Here is a 19,419-nt window from a genome sequence, read left to right on the forward strand (position 1 = left end):
CAGTAGCAGAAATTTTGAGTAGTTCAGAGAACCAGCAAATACCACCTCTGGCTGGCCCCAGAGTGGGGTGGGAATGGACATTTTGCAATATCCTTCCCCCAGGAGTGGGGAGGGAATGGGGATTTTGCAGTATCCTTCCACTGCCACGCCCACCAAGCCACGCCCACCAAGCCACACCACACCCACCAAATCACGCCCACAGAACTGATAGTAAAAGAAATTGGATTTCACCACTGGTCCTATGTCTCTTTTTCTGATGGTACTTATTAGCATTCCAAATTGCATGTTGTTAAGGAGAGAAAGCTTTTCACTCTCCTTTGCAATTAAGCAAATAATATGAAGCACAATGGAGAACAATACACAATGCAAAATGAAAAGAGGCAAGAATGTCTGGCTGCTACTGACATCTTGTAAAAACAAACAATACTTTCCTGAGATGTAATTGATTAGAATGCTAATTTTTTTTTTTTTAATGAGCAAACAATGGAATAAACCAATGCTGTAAAAGCTTGTTTTGCAACCAAATCACAAGTGGGATTTTTTAAGCGTTATAAGCAAATTGTGGAATATGTCAAATCAAATTAATAATTTGTGGGTGTATATGTGCCAAATGCATCTGAATCACTTTCACCTTGTCTCATGCTCTTTATATGATGGACCTTGTGTTCTAGATTATAAAGCTTCCTTTACAGCAGAATATAAAAAGAAAGAGAGCACATTATCAGTGATTCTCCTTGTTGACTAAAGGTGTTTTTTAGTGCTCAGGTATGTTCTTGTTTCATCTGTGCTTTGAAGACCTTGAACTAATCTATTGAAGGAGATCAAACACAGTATGAACACTGATAATCTTCAATAGATTACTTCAGAATCTTCAAAGCAGATACATCGTTTAATTAAGATTTTATATAGTGCTGGTATGCTAGTGCAGTTCTGATGCTAACATTACATAGCATCTTTCAAAAATTTGGGACAGCAATTCCCACAACTCCTTAATCTCACCATACGCCCTGGATTTCGTAGGAGTAATTCAATGCATTTCAAGGGAACCAGGAACCTGCTACAGACAAATATCAGATCACTTGTCATTTCTCTTCCCAAATATGCTTACTAATTCTCTAGGATCACCTGTTATGGGCTTGATGATGGAGACTGGAGAGACAATAGTAAATATTGTTCTATCTCCAATTGCAAAACAAAGGAAGCTGTAACTACTGGGCAGATGACAAGAGATAATTATTCTTAGTGCTAAAGTAAAACCTATCATTAATATCCCCTGCAAAGAGGTGAGGTGATATAATGGTTAAGATTAGTGGTGGGTTGCTACTGGTTTGCCCCAGATTGGGCAAACCAGTAGTGGCGGCTGGAGGCTCCACCCACTCGCCTGGACATCTCTGCACATGTGCGAGCATCCACGCACCCACGAGCAAACCGATAGTGATGGGATTTGAATCCCACTACTGGTTAAGATGTCAGTCTAAGAGCAGGAAAACTCAAAACCAGTGTCAGATATGGAGATTCATTGATGACTGTGGGACATTCTCTCTCGTAGCTCCTTGCATTTTATTTGTTTTCCGTGCTTATACAAATAGCTAGCTATATAATTTAACAAAATAATAATAAATGTTGTTTTCTCAGGTGGAGGCCCGGTCTACCTTATCTGCAAAGTACATCAATAATACCTTAAACTCAGAAGTGAAATGCTCCCGGTTTGGACCGGATCGCGCGATACGGTAGCAATGGAGGCGGGTGGTTCGGAGAACCAGTAGCAAAAATTCCTCCCCCCTGCCCAGCTGAGCTGCTCAATCATCAGAGGCTTTTTTTAATTATTTTTAAAAGCATTTTTTCTACAACCTCTTTGGCCGAAAAAATGCTTTTAAAAGTAAAAAAAAAAAACTGATGATCACGGAGCTCAGCTGGGATCATCAGAGGCTTTTAAAAGCATTTTTTCTACAACCTCTTCAGCCGAAGAGGTTATAGAAAAAATGTTTTTAAAAGGAAAATAAAGCCTCTGCCGATCAGGCAAGTCAGCTGGGATCGTCAGAGGCTTTTAAAAGCATTTTTTTTACAACCTCTTCAGCCGAAGAGGTTGTAGAAAAAATGGTTTTAAAAGTAAAAAAAAAAAAAGTTGGCCATGCCCACTCAGTCATATTACCTCCCCACACCAAGCCATGCCCACAGAACCGTAGTAACAAATTTTACATTTCACCACTGCTTAAACTCCAGGAGGCAAGTGCAAACCAGCAGGAAAACCTTCAGCCCTGACCAAGAATGGAATGATGGAAGCATAGCACAAGAATATGGATTGCAATTTGAATTGGGGGAGGATGTCTCATCACAATATACATTTACCACTTTGGAAAAATAATATACTGAGCATCATGTGCCAGCTTTGCAATTACCCACACGTGTATGACCACAGTGCTCTAAAGAAGTTTACACTTAAAAAATCAGTGAAATAATTGACAACATATTGGGAGATAGGCAAAACATATCACTAGCCAACTACAAGAGCCACATAATTGGTACATATGAAATTTTGAATTGGCATTCATTTACAGATATTCAAAATTATATACATTGTGAACTATGTTTAAAACAAGGATTATTTTTCTTTGGCATGACAAATTTCCCTTCAATTTTATCGTAAAACAGAATTGCAACCACGAATCTTAACATTCTGTTTTTCAGGGTGTGTTTATTTTCATGCTAGGTAAGCCAATCTTTGAGGGCTATGCCTCAAAACAGACATAAAATATAAACATGACAATAATATATCACATTATGATTTAAAATACTGCTTCACATCTATTGTATAATTGATTTTACATTTTTATATTTTCTACTGTTTCCTTTAATCAGCTTCCTTTCATTTGCTCTTGTTTGGACCATGCTAACTGCTAATACTTTTTTTTTTTAATTCCATGCAAAAATTGAGAAACCACAAATTGGCTGTATTGGTAACATTTCTAGACAGCAGCAGCTTGACTGCAATCAGAAAAAGGCAAAAGTAATCAAGGTTAATGCTGCAGGGCCATCTGGGACAGGACATTTATCCAGCTTAAAAACTGTTATCAGTGCAATGCTTTGCAAATTAAGACTGTCTAATAAACTCTTCAAGGGAAATATTCAAAGTCCAGCCCAAATGATCAAACATTTGGACGCCACATAGAAAAAGAGAACACTGTTAGACACCTTCACTTCAGAGGGCATCAAGGAAGCAAATGATGAAAACAGCATCACTCTGTAAAATCTGGTCCATTAGTATGTGCATTGTGACATAACATGGACATATGAAAGGATGGAGCTTGCACCACGCCAACACAGTAACACTTTCATTATTTTGAGACAGAAAATGGTTTTGATCCTACAAAAGCCTCTGGGTTTCTTTCTTTCTTTCTTTCTTTCTTTCTTTCTTTCTTTCTTTCTTTCTTTCTATCTATCTATCTATCTATCTATCTATCTATCTATAATCTATCTATCTATCTATCTATCTATCTATAATCTATCTATCTATCTATCTATCTATCTATCTATCTATCTATCTATCTATCACAGAACTACCGGTTCTGTGGCTTGGTGGATGTGGCAGGGGAAGGATACTGCAAAATCTCCATTCCCACCCCACTCCAGGGGAAGAATACTACAAAATTCTCCATTCCCTCCCCATTCCTGGGGGAAGAATATTGCAAAATCTCCATTCCCACCCCATTCTGGGGCCAGCCAGAGGTGGTATTTGCCAGTTCTCCATACTATTCAAAATAACTTATTCAACCATTAGTCATAAAAAAGTCTTTGAGTTACTGCCTATTACAAGATCAAAATGTTATCACCATTTGGGCTACTAGGTCATCATCCCCAACCAAAAATATTGATGCAGACTTCTGGCCAAGAAAAATACTATCCAATTCACTGCTGGCCATTTCATAAACCATTTCTGTAAGCAAGAACATGTCCAAGTTTGGGGGAAAGATAATAAGGATAACAATAACTTCAGGGGAAAAAAATCTAAAAATTGTACCAGCCAAGTAGCCCAAAATCAGCACATAGAAGTATTCTGGACCTATCTGTGTTCACTACTACATCTCCATTTCATCTATACCAGAGGTCAGCAATCTTAAACACTCAAAGAGCCAAAGGTCCTAACCAGAAACCCCCATTCAATTCTGGAGCTGACCAGAAGTCTGGTTCCCCCATCATAGTCTCCTCCTAGTGCTGCGTCCTTTTTCCTCTGCTGACTGGAAGTCCGGTTCCCCCACCATAGAGTCTCCTCCTAGCGCTGCATCCTTTTTTCTCTACCAGTTCTAACCGAAAGCCCTATCAATTGTGGAGCCGCAGCAGAAGGATGAAAGAGCCACATGCAGCTCCAGAGCACATGCGGCCCCTGATCTATACAAGTATATGGAAATGCTATTGATTCTGTATGATTCCTTAAGCGAAGGCAAAGGATGTTAGCTTCACTATAATTCATGACTGTTCTGATCCATCTTGAAAATATGTTGTTGGTCTATTCCAAGCTATCTAAGGTGAAGTAAGTCCCTGGTTGGTTTCTCTCCAACTGCTAGAACTTCAGAAATAGTTTCATGGAACAGCAGAAGAGGACTTCCCAATCAAGTTTGTGAAATGGTATCTTTTTAGAAGATGGGCTCAAGATGATCTGATTCACACAAAGTGTAAGTTGTTTTAAATGAATCAAAATTGGTTGGTTTCCCCCAATGAAAAGCTATAAGCTAAGATTTTCAAAGTATGGAAGCTATATACATATAACTCACTATCCATAGGCAAATATGCCACATGTCTTAGCATGTTGTGAACTAGGCTTCTGTGTTGAACTAGTTCTAACTACAAATCAATACTGATTTTCCCTGAAGAAAAATGAGGAGGAGGAGGATTTCAACTATTCTTAAGGAGAACAATTTAGAAGTATTGTACTAGTGTTAAGATAAACAGACAATGCACACATGCAACTATAGCAGTGATTTCCTTAGGGTAGAATCATTTTCAAGTCAAACAAATTACCAATTACGTGTTTCCTCTTAACAGAATATGAAAGTTAAGTTTTACATTTCATTTCATAATCATAAATGAATTGATGATGTTGCTTTTCATGGTTCCCTCTGGACCCCTGTGGAAAACTACTGGGATCTCAGACACGATATGGATGACCCTTGATTTGCTGTGCCTAATATCCAATTCTAACATAATCAGGCCTACAGTACAGCTAATATGATATGCATTATGCATCTCCAAAGCAACTTTATTTGTGGGAGAGAGAATTCTCACACAATTAAAAGTAAATTGTCATAAACATGTAATATAACGGGCTTCTTCAGCACATTGCAACTATCTTAAGAGTTGCAGACCTCATTAACGAGACTGTTTTTTTACAACATAGTGAATTCCTGCCCCATTAACAATACCTTCGGGACTCTGTAAGCTCTTTAAAAGCTACTTGAATGAGTACTTTTTAAGTTCACATGCATATCCCATGCACAGTGCTACTTAAGCCCAAACCCTTATTATGGAGAATTATGTTATTCAATTTACAAAATACCCTTTCAACCTTTTTTATCATGCTCTTTTCCTTGGTGCTTTCCTGAGTTAAGCTAGGAAGGTGCAACTCTTCCTTGGTTGAGGGTCACATTTGGCACTAGAGTGGTGTGTGAGTTGGTTGTACTCCATTCTGCAAAATGAAATCAAGACAAGAGAAATTCCCCTCACACGTGATAAATATCTAAATATTCTTCCAAAAGAAGCCCAACAAAAGGATCTTTTCAAAAGATCTCAGGCTGTAGGATATTCAATCCTGCAGTTGTACCTTCACTCTGGCCCATCAATCTTCTTTTTGAGTTCCTGTAAGTGTTGCTTGGGATCATGTTTTCATGATAAATGGTTATTTGGCATGATTGTACCCATTTGTTTATAAGCATTCCAATAATAGTTATAACCATTAATAATGCAGAGAGAACAAATGAGATTCATCTCTGAAACAGCTTGATCACGGAACAGTGTAAGCAGATGAAAAATAGCAAATGAAAATAGCAATGGTCAATACAATTATGTGAATCCCATCCTCCCAAAATAAAAAATTATAATCAAATACGGACTATTAGTTATTAGTTAGACTATTAGTTACGGACTATGCTGAGATAAACAGTCATATAAGAAATATAAATAAATAAATGCCAGCTATTGGTGGCTGTGGTGTACAATGGCTTAATTTATAATGAAACAGTAATGATAACATTGAAACAATAATATAGGAAATATTTCCTTACTTCTCTAATGCGCTGTGAGCTATTCGTTCTTTTTCCTGTTTCTGTTTTTCTTTGTGCTTCTTCACTCGAATCTCCCATAAACCTCTTATGGCTGAAAAGTCAAATATTATCACCTGATGTCCCATAATGCTGGCATTAAGATTATCTGGAAAAAAAATAGTTTTATTTGAAAAGTGTCATGATAAGGAACAGGAATATCTTATTTAATACTAAGAAAACCATTTTATTTAAGTAAATAAAATAACAAACAAAAACTAGCAGACTCCATGTCATACAGTGTACATTGTTTTAAAATGCATAGTTATCTTTTTTTTTCAATCCTACAAGTGCCTGAATTGATTTATCCATTAAATGTTATTTATCATCCTACGCATGAGGAGAGGCAGCTTAATTTATGAACCAACTGTAACTTGGATTCAGACATATAAGGCAATTGATTTGGTCATCATCAAAGAGTGTGAAATTGGTAATAATTTTAGTTTATGTATTCAATTTTTTCAACCTGGGAGATTTGCCTGTCATGGGTTTTTATTTTGTAGCTTAGATGCTAAAATAATATGGATGATCTTAGAGAGCCATAAACTTTAACTGGAGTTAATCAGGATTGATAGTAAATATTATAGTAACTGGTGTAAGGCAGAATCTGATACATTGGCATTCATGTGTTGGAGTCCAAGCTACATAATCTCTAACTACTGTGTTTCCCCGAAAATAAGACCCTGTCTTATATTTTTTTGAACCCCGAAATAAGCGCTTGGCCTTATTTTCGGGGAGGTCTTATTATTTTGGGGCACATGAGCAAGAGGTACTCCTCTTGCCATCTTACCTGATTTCCAGCTCTGCTTTTCTAATCCTAACCAGAGGAAATGGCGGGGACCAGCTGCGCAAGCATTTAAATATATTCAGGGAGGGATTATTTTCGGGGAAGGCTTATTTTAGTGCATGCGCTCAAAAGCCCGATTGGGGTCTTATTTTCAGGGAAACACAGTATCATGTTAGTTGGGGATTACTTATATTAAAAACTCCAAAATGATTGACAACAAAGTAAAGTTGTATGTTTCAATTCATGAGATGAAGTGATACGTGTATTCTACTTGCAATGTATACATTGGGGCGCAAGATGTTTGAAGTGTATATAACTTTCTTCTACATAAGCACTGTCTGCAAGTAATGCATTGGAAACCGATTCCTATTTGATTGACGACTGAAAAGATAATATATGCAGTTACATCCATCCATAAGTAGCAAGAGTGACTCTTTTCACACTATTAAAGCAGTTGGATCTTTCTCCAGGTTTACACAATTGCTTCATGGTATGCAGACTGCTAAAATTGTACTTGGGGTTGCTTGGAGAAGAAAATGCATGCACATTCTAATTTACACAGGAGAGACACATCTACCAGATCTGTACACATTTTTCTAGTCACTACTGATTTAAATTTGAATTAATTGCTTTCAAAGGCTGATGCTCATCAGTTGAGAAAACCAGTAGCAAAATTCCAGTTTTAATTGTCTAGGGGATTAATAACATCTCTGTTTTTGAAAAGGGCTCAGTGAGCTCTTTTACAACCAACAGATCCAGCCTTTCTATCTTGTCCAAAGACATGACCTCCAATAGAGTGTCATATTAGAGCTCTGAGACATACTTCAATATTGAAAGTGACAAGCCAGAGATGTCACTAACAGTGGTAGAAGTCTAATAGTGAATTTGTTTCCATTGCTTAGAATCAATGGCTGAAAGTGTCACTGTTTCCATGTGATTTCTATCAAGAAGTACAACTAATACATCTGGACTTAGCTTTTGTTATGCTTGCTCATTCATAAAATCATTCACCAAGCCAGCTTGCAGGAACTCTGATGTTACGCAGAAGTCAGGAAGCCTTTCAAGAATAATTGCTTCAACCCAGATTTTTTTTTTTTTTTTTTTTTTTGCATATCTTGAAATTTCATTAGATCTTATCTTTATTAAAGTTAAATAGAGAGTCAGGAATTGTCAATCCAATGAAAGACAAATCATCCTTTCCCCCTTCATTTTCTTAAAGATTAGATATATTCATGGATGGGGGATTTTAGTCATTCTGACTATGTTCACATTTTAAAGACATTGTTCACTTTCTGAATATTGGTTCAGTATGTTGGACAGCACAGAATGAATAGTTTTTTCTTTGAAGTTATTCTTCTGGGATGTGTAGAACTTTTGAATGCAGGATTAAAAAGTGTCTTGCTCATCTTCATTTTTTCTACTAAATATTTTGTTGCTTTTCCATATCTTATTATCTTTCCACATTCTATCCCATCTGATTTTCACAGCCTTTCTTATTGTTATAAATAATTCTAATCTATGACCAACCTTTCTACAAGAGCAGTTAAAAGCTTTCTGCTTTGCAAGACATTTTGCTCCTTCTTTATATCAGATTTATATCTCACTACAATCGTAATAAACTCTCAGTGACTCACAAATAACAACAATACCATAATCATAAACACTTAAAAATAAAATATATACAGATTTCACAGCAGATCATGGCAATAACCTCCAAATGCCTTCCTGAAAAGTTCAGTGTTCAGCTATTTCTGAAAGACAGAAGCAAATGAACCTCCCTGGGAGGCCATTCCAAAGAGACAGCTTTGAAATAGGAAAGCATCATCTATGGGCTTCAGGATTCCTTACCTCCCAGAAATGGGAAACAGCTTGCTGCTTCTCCTAAAAGATCACAATGATCAGACCAACTCCAATTGAGAGATGTGATCCTACACATAATAAGGGATAAAGACTTGAAATTGCACCTGCAAGCTAACAGGAAGCCTGTATAGGGATCACAAAATCGGTGTGACATGAACCTACTGGCCATCACCCATTAACACCTGGACCATCATGTTTTGTACCAATTGAAACTTCTGGATGGTCTTCTAAAGATGTTCCATATAGAGTGCATTGCTATAGTATAAACAAGCGAAGAGAGCAAGCCACCATAGTCAGAGCCTTCCACTCCAAGTAAGGTCACAATTTGATGCCCCAATTAAGCTGGGCCAAGGTCCCCCTGAGCATTGCCTCCCTACTGATCCAGCAGACTGGAACGGTTCCTTCACAGGAAGTACAACCCTGTCCAGAGACAACACGGGGAACTTCAGTATATAACAGTAGCTTTGTCTTCGTAGGATGTGTAATCCGAATCTATTCTCTCCAATCCATGGTAAAATTTGTGCTATTGATTTTAAGGGTACCTCTCCCCTTTTGTTTATTTTCCCTTTGCTGTGTTGAGAAGGTATCTCGTTTTCCTGATTATGATTGTTTCAATTGATATTTTATTGTTTTAATCATTATTAGCCATTTTAAGAATTGTATGGTCTGGGATATTGTTTTTTTTTTTTAAAGATACATTGATATATCTTAAACATATATTGTTGCTTGAAACAAAGGGCCCTCCCTCCCCTTAAATCTAAGTGGGCTGGCAGCATATTTCAATACTGTTTGCAGACCAGCACCCTTCATTAAGAATTTATATATTCTTAAATCTTAAATTTGAATTGGTATTCCCACGTTTAACTTTATTTATTGGATACTCTGTTTTAATTTGTCTTTTAACTTTTGTATTTTCTCTTTCTTATTGTTGTGAGCCGCCCCGAGTCCTTCGGGAGAAGGGCGGCATATAAATCCAATAAATAAATAAATAATAAATTACATCCCAAAAATAAAAAGCTAATTTAGGAAATATAGGGCACTACAGCCATGAAGCACAACAGGTTGTTATAGTTGCTCTCCACTTCCAAGCATTTGCTAATGGAAGCTACTGCTTCAGTCTGGTTAATGATAGGGCCCATAATAAGAGATAATTAAAAATAAATGGGATTTTTTTCTCCATATTCCAAAAGATAGGCTAAAATTACCATAAGAAATCCCAAAGGTGCTTTTTCAAGAGGCAACTGAACTTTCTGGTTTTTCTTTGAAGACGTTTCACTTTTCATCCAAGAAGCTTCTTTAGTTCTTCTTGGATGAGGAGCAGAATATCTTCAAAGAAAAACCAGAAAGTCCAGTTGCCCCTTGAAAAAAAGCACCTTTGGGACAACCAGAAACCTGGATGACTGAGAATCTCCATAGACATACCATAAGTTATATTTCACACTTGTCATATTTATGGCAGTGGTGAAATCCAATTTTTTTTTACTACCGGTTCTGTGGGCATAGCATGGTGGGTGTGGTGTGGCTTGATGGGCGTGGCAGGGGAAGGATACTGCAAAACCTCCATTTCTACCCCACTCCAGGGGAAAGATACTGCAAAAACCCCATTCCCTCCCCACTCCTGGGAGAAGGAGATTGCAAAATCTCCATTCCCACCCCACTCTGGGGCCACCCAGAGGTGGTATTTGCCAGTTCTCTGAACTACTCAAAATTTCCGCTACCAGTTCTCCAGAACCTGTCAGAACCTGCTGGATTTCACCCCTGTTTTATGGCTATTCTATAACCCCCTCAATTAGTACCTATACTAAGTTGCATGTTACTTCAAATATACTGTAATAGCATGCGCTTCAGAAATAGTAATATTTACTTATGCTTTCATTGTTTATTTTATGCTTGTTATAGTATAAAGTATCTATGAGCTCATAACAATATCATAAAGGGATAAACACATTACAGCATTATGCCTAATATTTGCAGAGATTGTTTATTGACAAGGTGTCAGCTCCCAGCAAGAGACAATTGGCAATTTATTATTCTAGACATGCATGCAAGCAAAATATTATGCAGTGGTATAATATGTAACTAGAAAAATAAGGGGGAAATATATTTTGAAGTATCCTAAGAAGACACTAAAATGAGCAACCTTTTTCCCCTCAACTGGTATTTATTAAATTTAAAAAATTGACCAACTCCATAAAGACTTTGGGTAGCAAATAACATTAAAAACTTAAGAATCAGTCAAGCAAAGAACAGAACGATGTATATCCAGAAGAGGAAAGATTCCAGGTAACAGCTCTCCACACACACACAAACCTAACCATAACAGGCCTATGAGACACCTTAAAACAAAGTTCCATGGGAAAAAGCCAGCTATCAAAAACCTTTTAAACACAGCCTAAATGGGAACCATGCATTTGTCTGGGAAGATGCTGTTCCAGAAGGTAGTGAGGCTGTGATCCAGGGGTAAAATTCAAATTTTTTTACTACCAGTTCTATAGGCGTGGCTTGGTGGGTATGGTATGGCTTGATGGGTGTGGTTTGGTGGGCATGGCAGGGGAAGGATACTGCAAAATCTCCATTCCCACCCCACTCCTGGGGGAAGGATATTGCAAAATCTCCATTCCCACTCCACTCTGGAGCCAGTCAGAGGCGATATTTGCCAGTTCTCCGAACCACTCAAAATTTCCACTACCAGTTCTCCAGAATCTATCCATACGTGCTGGATTTCACCCCTGCTGTGATCTGCTTCCTGAATCTGTTAGGTGAAATTTTTGGTAGGTAGGATCTGAAATATGCAGCCTGTGGCTGATCATTTGGAGGATGGAAGTCAAATTCAGGGCCATTTTTCAGATAAGTAAAGTGGATTTTCTGTTTTTAAACTGTTTGAGTGTTATTTCCAAAAGAACAGGGATATGCTTTTCAATACAATGACTACCTAAAGAAGTCATTGTAACGGAAATGGCTGTTCTGACCTAGGCTTCACCAAATCACAAAACAGACTCCTTGTCCTGGAAAAAACCCTTTTTATTTGGCTAATGTGAATTCCTAGCATTCGCATCCAGCAAAGTCCCGGCAAACAGTCTTTCAAGGGTGAATTGCAACAACAGACCTTATCAGTCCTTGGATAGTTGCCAGGCCAATAGTTTCCAAGTGCAACACTGTACAATGAAATATTTGGCAAGGTGTCTCTGTGGGGTACGAACTCAGGTAAGCAAATCTTCACACTAACAAGCAAACTAATTGTCTCCTGCAAACACTACTCCTCTTTTGCTCCTATTTATTCCCTATGGGAGGGGCCATTCAGCGTCCCCTTGTGCCTTTGCTCCCAAGTCGACCCCTGTTCCTTAATTGTTCCCATCTCCTGACAGCTCTGTACATGCGCACATCGGGAACAGGCTCCAGCTGTTCTTCTTCCCCACTTATCTCCGACTCTGAAGGTAGCTGATAACTGTCGGATGGCCCTGGCCCCATCTCTGCCTCCGACAGAGAGCATTCATCAGAGCCTTCCCCAGACTCCAGGACTGGCCCATGTTCCTCCCCAACTTCTTCACTGTCTGAGTCTGCTGCCAGGTCCGCTGGCCACTGGCAGGCCACAACAATGGCAGATAGCCTGACACTTCTCTAAAGTTGCACTGCAGATTCAGATATATTTCCCTTATAATAGGAAAGTCAACACAAAGCTGATACTTTCACAAAGCATTAAGAAAAAATGATACAGCACATCAACAACTGGAATCAATATCCAGGCTGACTCTAAGCATGCTAGAACCTCCTATGTATGACATTGTTTATCACAATGTCTCTTTTGTTTGATCATTTCCTTATTATAGCTTATTATTATTATAGCTAGAGAAGGATCACAGAGGAATGATCATAGTTACAGACATAAAGGATATTTTTACAATAAAAAAATTGTTCTGAAATAAAATTGTGCTTCTTCTGAAGTGCCATTGGCTGGGGATAATGTAGACTTTTTTTGAATACATGTACTCAGACCATGGATTTTGTCATACTTCAGTTAAGAGGACATTCTTACTACTTCCTTTGCTGGAGTTTTTTTTTTTTTTTATCAGCTTTGTGTTTTATGAGAATGGTGTCCATATAACAGAGACTTCCTAAAGAGATATAGCAGAGATATACAGAAACTTCCTAAAGAAAAATAATCATACATCACTTCCTAAAGAGAAATTATTACACTACAATGTGAAAAAATAGAAGGGCATGCCCATAACACTGAGCAATTCTTCTGCGTGCCTAAGCATTTGCATTCTTATTGGTGTAAAGGAAGTTATGGGCAGGCTAGCTTCCTGTTGTAGGTCCTTTATTTTGTGTTCTGTTCTATCAACTGCCCTCTGACTGTTTTATAATTTATCATTTTCATTAGCAGCTCATAAATAATCAACCAGGTCTCTTTTAGCAAAGGAAGATCTTGTTTTACTTGTATGTACAAGTAAAACAAGTACAAGAACATCTGGATGGATCCTTTTTGTCTAGCTTGTTGTGGTATGGAAGGAATTGTTAGTAAGCCAGGAATATATTTTTCCTTCCTTTTGGATTTTTTTTTCTACCATTTGCATTTTGAATGGAAGAACAATTAACTATAGTCTCTATGTAGCTTAAAGTATAGCCATGCAAAGCTTGTTGGCAAATATCACTTTTTTAGAGAACATCTGTTTAGGTCATGGCGTATTTCTCTTAGGTAATGCCTGATTGTAGTATTGTATGTCTCTGTAATTTATTTGTCATGAAAGATTATGAAACTGGGTCTATTCACAATATCTACAAAGAAAGCAAAGATTCCAAACTGAAAAGATAGGGTCTAAGACTGTAAAAAACAGAGAAAAGGAAACTACAATGGCATCATGAATGACAAAGGTCTGTATGTGGAGTTTATAGTAAGGGGTAATTTTAGCTTTAGTAATGCCTGTTTACACATGAAAAATTTACCAAGCCTCAGTCAATGCTCTCATGTTTAACACAATGAGCTAGATTTATTCCTTTAAGAGTTTCAACAGATTTATGCAAGAAATGAGTCAGTGCATCAACTGTGAAATTCATTGCTTTTGCAAAACCCTTTTCTGCTTCTTAAAGCTTATGAAAACCAGAGAATATACACATTTTCAAAGGAGCTGCTACCATTTTCATAATTGCTCAATTTAAAATGGTGTTTTATTCAACAGACAGCTACCAGGTGTCACATCAGAAATATTTCTATTCCCAGGATGATGTGCTGTTAAGGACTTCAGAAACAGAATATGTATTATACTGATTGGTCCTGATATTATTCCTTTTTTTTTTTTTTTGTAAGCTTTTTGCAGTCCGCATATTTTCCACAATTTATTAATACAGTAGGAAGCCCACATAGTTAATTCAACATCCTTTGATTCAGAGGCTGGTGTTCTTTTTGAATAATGAAACTTTTGTACACGATTAACTTTCTCAAAGTTGAACTTCCAAGTCTAATTTAGCATAATTATAACTCTAATAAAGTGCTGTTCTAGATTATCACACATTAAAACCCAAGTCTTCTCAGCAGATGGAAACATGGCACTGCACCTCCAAAAGTAAGGAAATAAATATTCATTGGTATTAGCATTAATATGGCCTTGAATTTGACTAGTCTAAGTAGTCTAAGGATTAGTGAAGTAGATTGATCACAGAAAAAAGTTATTTATTTAAAGAAATAGGCAAAAGATAGGCAAAACCAGCTACATCCTATCAGGAAGTAAATCTGTGGGCACTAGGATCTCTGTAGGCACTTGTATATATGTGTTTGTGTGTGTCTCTGTGTGTGAAAAAGAGAGTGAATGTGTGTGCATGTGTGTGTGCATAAGTAGATACATGCAGATCTTGGTAACAAAGAGCCTGAGATTAGCAATCTCAAGACAAAGAGCAGGCAGAATGAAAGGCAAAGAGGAGATACAGAATTAATTCCTAACTTTATCCACAGCTTGCAGTCCCTTGTGAGATGCTAAGCATCAGTGCCACTAATGCCAAATTTCCAGCGAGATATTTCAGGATTCATGAAGGAAAATTATCTCGTCATTAAGGTTCACTTGAGAGCTGCAGTCTTTGTACTGTCAAGTCTAAACTCCTCACAGAGATGCTAATTAATATCTTTAATTATGGATTAAACAGTGGTTGATATGAGAGGCTTTCTTGTATCCCTCTTGCTCTTTCAGCATTACTGTAATATCTTTGCCACTGGGCTGAGGGATGTAAAATGACAGATTCCCACCCCTTTTTCTTTTCCATGAACTGGCAATCATCTTCTGCAAATGGATTCTGCCTTCTGCGAGATAACTGAAGAATTTTAATTTTATTAAATATTTAATTTTATTGAGCAAAGTTTAATACCAATATGTATAACCTGAGAGCAGCTTGGCCTATACTCAAGTAAACACTTGATTAGAGCAAGCAGCCAGGTCAGAAGTTGAAGCTTTCTGAAAGCCAGCTGGCTCTTCTGAAATTGTCACGATGCAGCATGTGACAAGTGTCAGATTAAAAACTACAGAACAGGCCAAGCAAGCATCCTCTGGCAAACAACCGTGGTTATGCTTCATTGGAGCAGAAGTAAGACAGAAAGCGCCAGTCTCATTTCTGGTAAGATATTATGAAACTACAAAGAATAAAACACCTGCTTGACATGCTGGCATGTTTACCTATTTAATTCTGAGTTTCCTTGTTCCTGTGGCAAAAGAATGGATGCAGACAGACTGGAAAGTTAAAATAGGCTGGGACCCATGTACAGGCTGCATGTTTCTGCTCTTCAGCTTGGCTGGCTGGGGAATTCTGGGAATTGAAGTCCACAGGTCATAAAGTTGCCATAGTTCCACACCCCTGCACTAGACTTCTTCCTATAAGCATGGGAATGGGAAACCTACAGAAAACATGTTCCACTCTACGACTGGTTGGGGTTCAGCTTTTGGCATGAGAAGGAAACCCATAACTTCACAACAGAGAATATAAAAAAGAATCTAGTGCACAATAAAACCTAGCTCATCTATTAAGACTTGAAAAATTAAGTACACGATTCAGTTCCAGTTGCTGATTCTGAGGGAAGATTCTTCACCCTCACCAGTTTAAGAGATTGTGGTACAAGGAAGGTGAGGCACATAGCCCATAACTTTGGCTACCATTGCCTCCTGCCTTCTCAAGGCAGAGTGGTTCTTTGCCTTGTAACAAAGACTGATAGCAATAGCAATAGCACTTAGACTTATATACTGCTTTACAGTGCTTTATAACCCTGTCTAAGTGGTTTACAGAGTCAGCATATTGCCCCCAACAATCTGGGTCCTCATTTTACCAACCTCGGAAGGATGGAAGGATGGGTCAACCTTGAGCCTGGTGAGATTTGAACTGCCAAATTGCAGGCAGCCGGCAGGCAGCAGAAGTAGCCTGTAGTACTGCACTCTAACCACTGCGCCACCACAGCTCATGATGATGTTGGGGAAGTGCAACTTGCCAGCATATCCCAGCATCAGCCTTATAATGATACTGGTTACAATAAGCAAACATACTTCCCAGAGTTATAATCAAATAGTAGTCACCCCCTTGGACTATTTGCTTCAAATGCCTTAGGCTGAGGCTAAGCTTGTTCCAGTCAAGTTCAGTCTTGAATACAGATGTTCGTATTTGTTTCTGAATATTTTCTCTGATGCCATTTGTCCCAACATAGACTATAATAGCTCTTAGTCCTGCAGACAGTTTAACAGGGCCTTCCAAATGTGTTAAAGGTTCAGAGCTGGCACAGCACATTGTAGGTGCTGAAAATGCAATTTTGTTAGGAAAAAGCTTTTGTGAGTTTTGACGTCATACTGTATATCACAGCTTTAATTTTTTTATTTATTTTTATTTTTTATTTATTTGCTTTAATTTATATGCCGCCCTTCTCCGGAGACTCAGGGCGGCTTACAATGTGTTAAGCAATAGCCTTCATACTTTTGTATATTTATACAAAGTCAGCTTATTGCCCCCAACAATCTGGGTCCTCATTTTACCAACCTCGGAAGGATGGAAGGCTGAGTCAACCTTGAGCCTGGTGAGATTTGAACTTGCAGTAATTGCAAGCAGCAGATGTTAATAACAGTTTCACATATGACTGCATGATCCTTCCCATCTCTCCCACATCAATTTTTTTTCAAACAAAACTTTGAATCAATAGAAAAATCTGCACATCTGGAACTAATTCAACAGTATGTGAAACAAGAAAAACATTGTGTAACACAAGAAACAATCATTATTTTTCATATTCATTTTGTATAAAGGGGGAAAGAAACTACCGTACTGCAAACACATTACGGTGGATCAGATCAAAGATTTGTCCTGCTAATCTGTTGTCCTGCTTCTCATTCTGACCAAGAAGATGCCAATATGAAATATATATACACTGAGGTCAATAACGCTATTGTTATATTCCAGCAACTGGTATTCACAAGATATGCTCATCTTAATAGCCATTAAGCCCCATGTCTCTCTCCAGTCTTAATATCATGAAAGTTTAGTACATGTTTTCAACTAACATTTATAAGTGAAAGGAACCAGCTGATAATTTGGTGATCTCATACAATGTTTTGTAAAGGTTTTTATTTTTTCTTTCATGTACAAATATTTGGTTGATATAGTCCTGAGAAGCAGATATTCCATAACCTGTTAAATATCCCTCAACATTCTAACACACAAAGATAAAAGTCCTTCTTTCAAACCATTTTTTTTTTTTTACAATAAATCTTTGTTGCTCCAATTTAGGTACCTAAGAGATACAGCAGTATCATCTTTGTTACTTGACAGGAAACTGCAGAATTAGTAGCAACAATTTTTACTTACTCTCAGATGAAACTGTTGAATAGCATGAGCCTTTTAAGCTATGCATCAGAAACGTCTCATGCTTCAAAATTCATAATAGTCTGAGTGATGTTAAGGTATTTGTGTTGTTTCTCCTCTTTTTCCTTGCACCCAAACACATCTACATTTTGGCAGGAGCCAACCAGATCTAACATCAATTAAAAATTTCATATATGATTCCTACAGATTTCAAGTTTCCTATTTTCAGTCATTATCCCGACAAGTACTTACCTGCACCTAAGGATCACTTTTGTGCACAGCTCCTCAATGCACCTATGCAGTAAGTATGTTGGAAAACTCTGCGGTTGTTTACCGAAACATAGCTGTCGGTCAGTTCAATATTTCTATTTGTTTAAACTTGCCAGGATGCTAACGTTGCTTTCCAGATTTGCTAATGTTCTATATTTGTAATGTGCTAACTTGATCTGTGGCTTGAAAGCAGCCACGGACATAGAATGGCATGACAGAATATCAACGCTCCTCAGCTTCACTTGGAGAACAGAACAGTACTTTTAATATGATAAGCCTCATACTTCCACTAGAGCTATAGAAATAACACTAGTCTGACCTACAAATCAAACATAATTTAAAATTATTTGGAAGCACTAGATATGGTACTCTTTAGATATGGCAGAAAAGAGAAAACAGGCTGTTTACTTTAGGAATAATATATTGACTGACAGGAGGGATATTGCAGAGCCCAAATCCCCATCTACAAGACACTCCAGCGAGGCAGGCGCATGTTTTAAGAGAAAGATTGACCTTCTGACCTTCCTGATATAGTCTCAAAGATCTTTGAAGGAACAGATCCAGCTGGTCTTTCCTGGCAGAACTTCATCTCTGAGGTAATTGCATTGCAATGTATGTGGAGAAGAAGTGCCAGGAATCCATGTGGTTAAAGGTCTGTTCAAGTAAACAATTTACTAAGGCTGCAACGGAAGGCAGCTGGAGAAGGTTCCCTTTTGGTTTGCTTATAGATCAATGATCGGTAAAAGGGAAAAAGAGAGGCCATTTTGCTTTTACTACACAGAACCAGTGTGGTTACAGTGTTGAATTGAAGCTGGGAGGCTTGGGTTCAAGTCCAACCTCAGCTATGGAATCTCAGTAGGTGATGTTGAACCAGTCATTTTCTCTCACCTCAACGTACAGGTAGTCCTCAATTTATAACCACAACTGAGCCCAAGCATTCTGTGGCTAAGTGACGTAGTTGTCAAATGAGGTTTGCCCCATTTTGCAACCTTTCTTGCCACAGTTGTCAATTGTATCATTGCAGTTGTTAAATTAGTTGTTACGTGAATTTGGGTTCCCCGTTGACTTTGCTTGTCAGAAGATCGCAAAAGGTGATCACATGACCCCAGGATAGTGCAACTGTCATAAACATTAGCCAATTGCCAAGTGTCCAGATTTTGAGCACATGATCATGGGAATGCTTCGACAGTCATAACTGTGAAAAATAGTCATAAGTCACTTTTTTCAGTGTTGTTGTAGCTTTCAGTGCCATTGTAATTGTAATCCTAATTAGGTCCCCATGTCTCTTTTCTGCACTAGAGAAATAGTCCCACTAGGGCAATAGAAATTTTTACCAATTCAAATTACAGTAGAAAAATAGAAAGAAAATCA

The 19,419-nt window shown here is 37.8% G+C and overlaps 1 protein-coding gene across 1 annotated transcript in view; it reads right to left on the reverse strand.

The window, feature by feature from the left end:
• The window catches only part of LRRC2 (leucine rich repeat containing 2), a 97,572-nt gene extending 79,419 nt beyond the window's left edge, over nucleotides 1-18,153 (reverse strand). Inside the window, exons 1-2 of the mRNA XM_034410062.3 lie at nucleotides 18,031-18,153; nucleotides 6,276-6,420 (exon numbers count right to left, since the gene is read on the reverse strand). Coding sequence (XP_034265953.1) covers nucleotides 6,276-6,400 — 125 coding nt within the window. The 5' untranslated portion in view covers nucleotides 6,401-6,420; nucleotides 18,031-18,153. The remainder of the gene's footprint in view (nucleotides 1-6,275; nucleotides 6,421-18,030) is intronic.
• Between the last annotated feature and the right edge of the window lie 1,266 nt (nucleotides 18,154-19,419).

Source organism: Pantherophis guttatus, chromosome 2 (assembly GCF_059756535.1).
Source record: "Pantherophis guttatus breed Tessera chromosome 2, ASM5975653v1, whole genome shotgun sequence".
NCBI lineage: Eukaryota > Metazoa > Chordata > Lepidosauria > Squamata > Colubridae > Pantherophis > Pantherophis guttatus.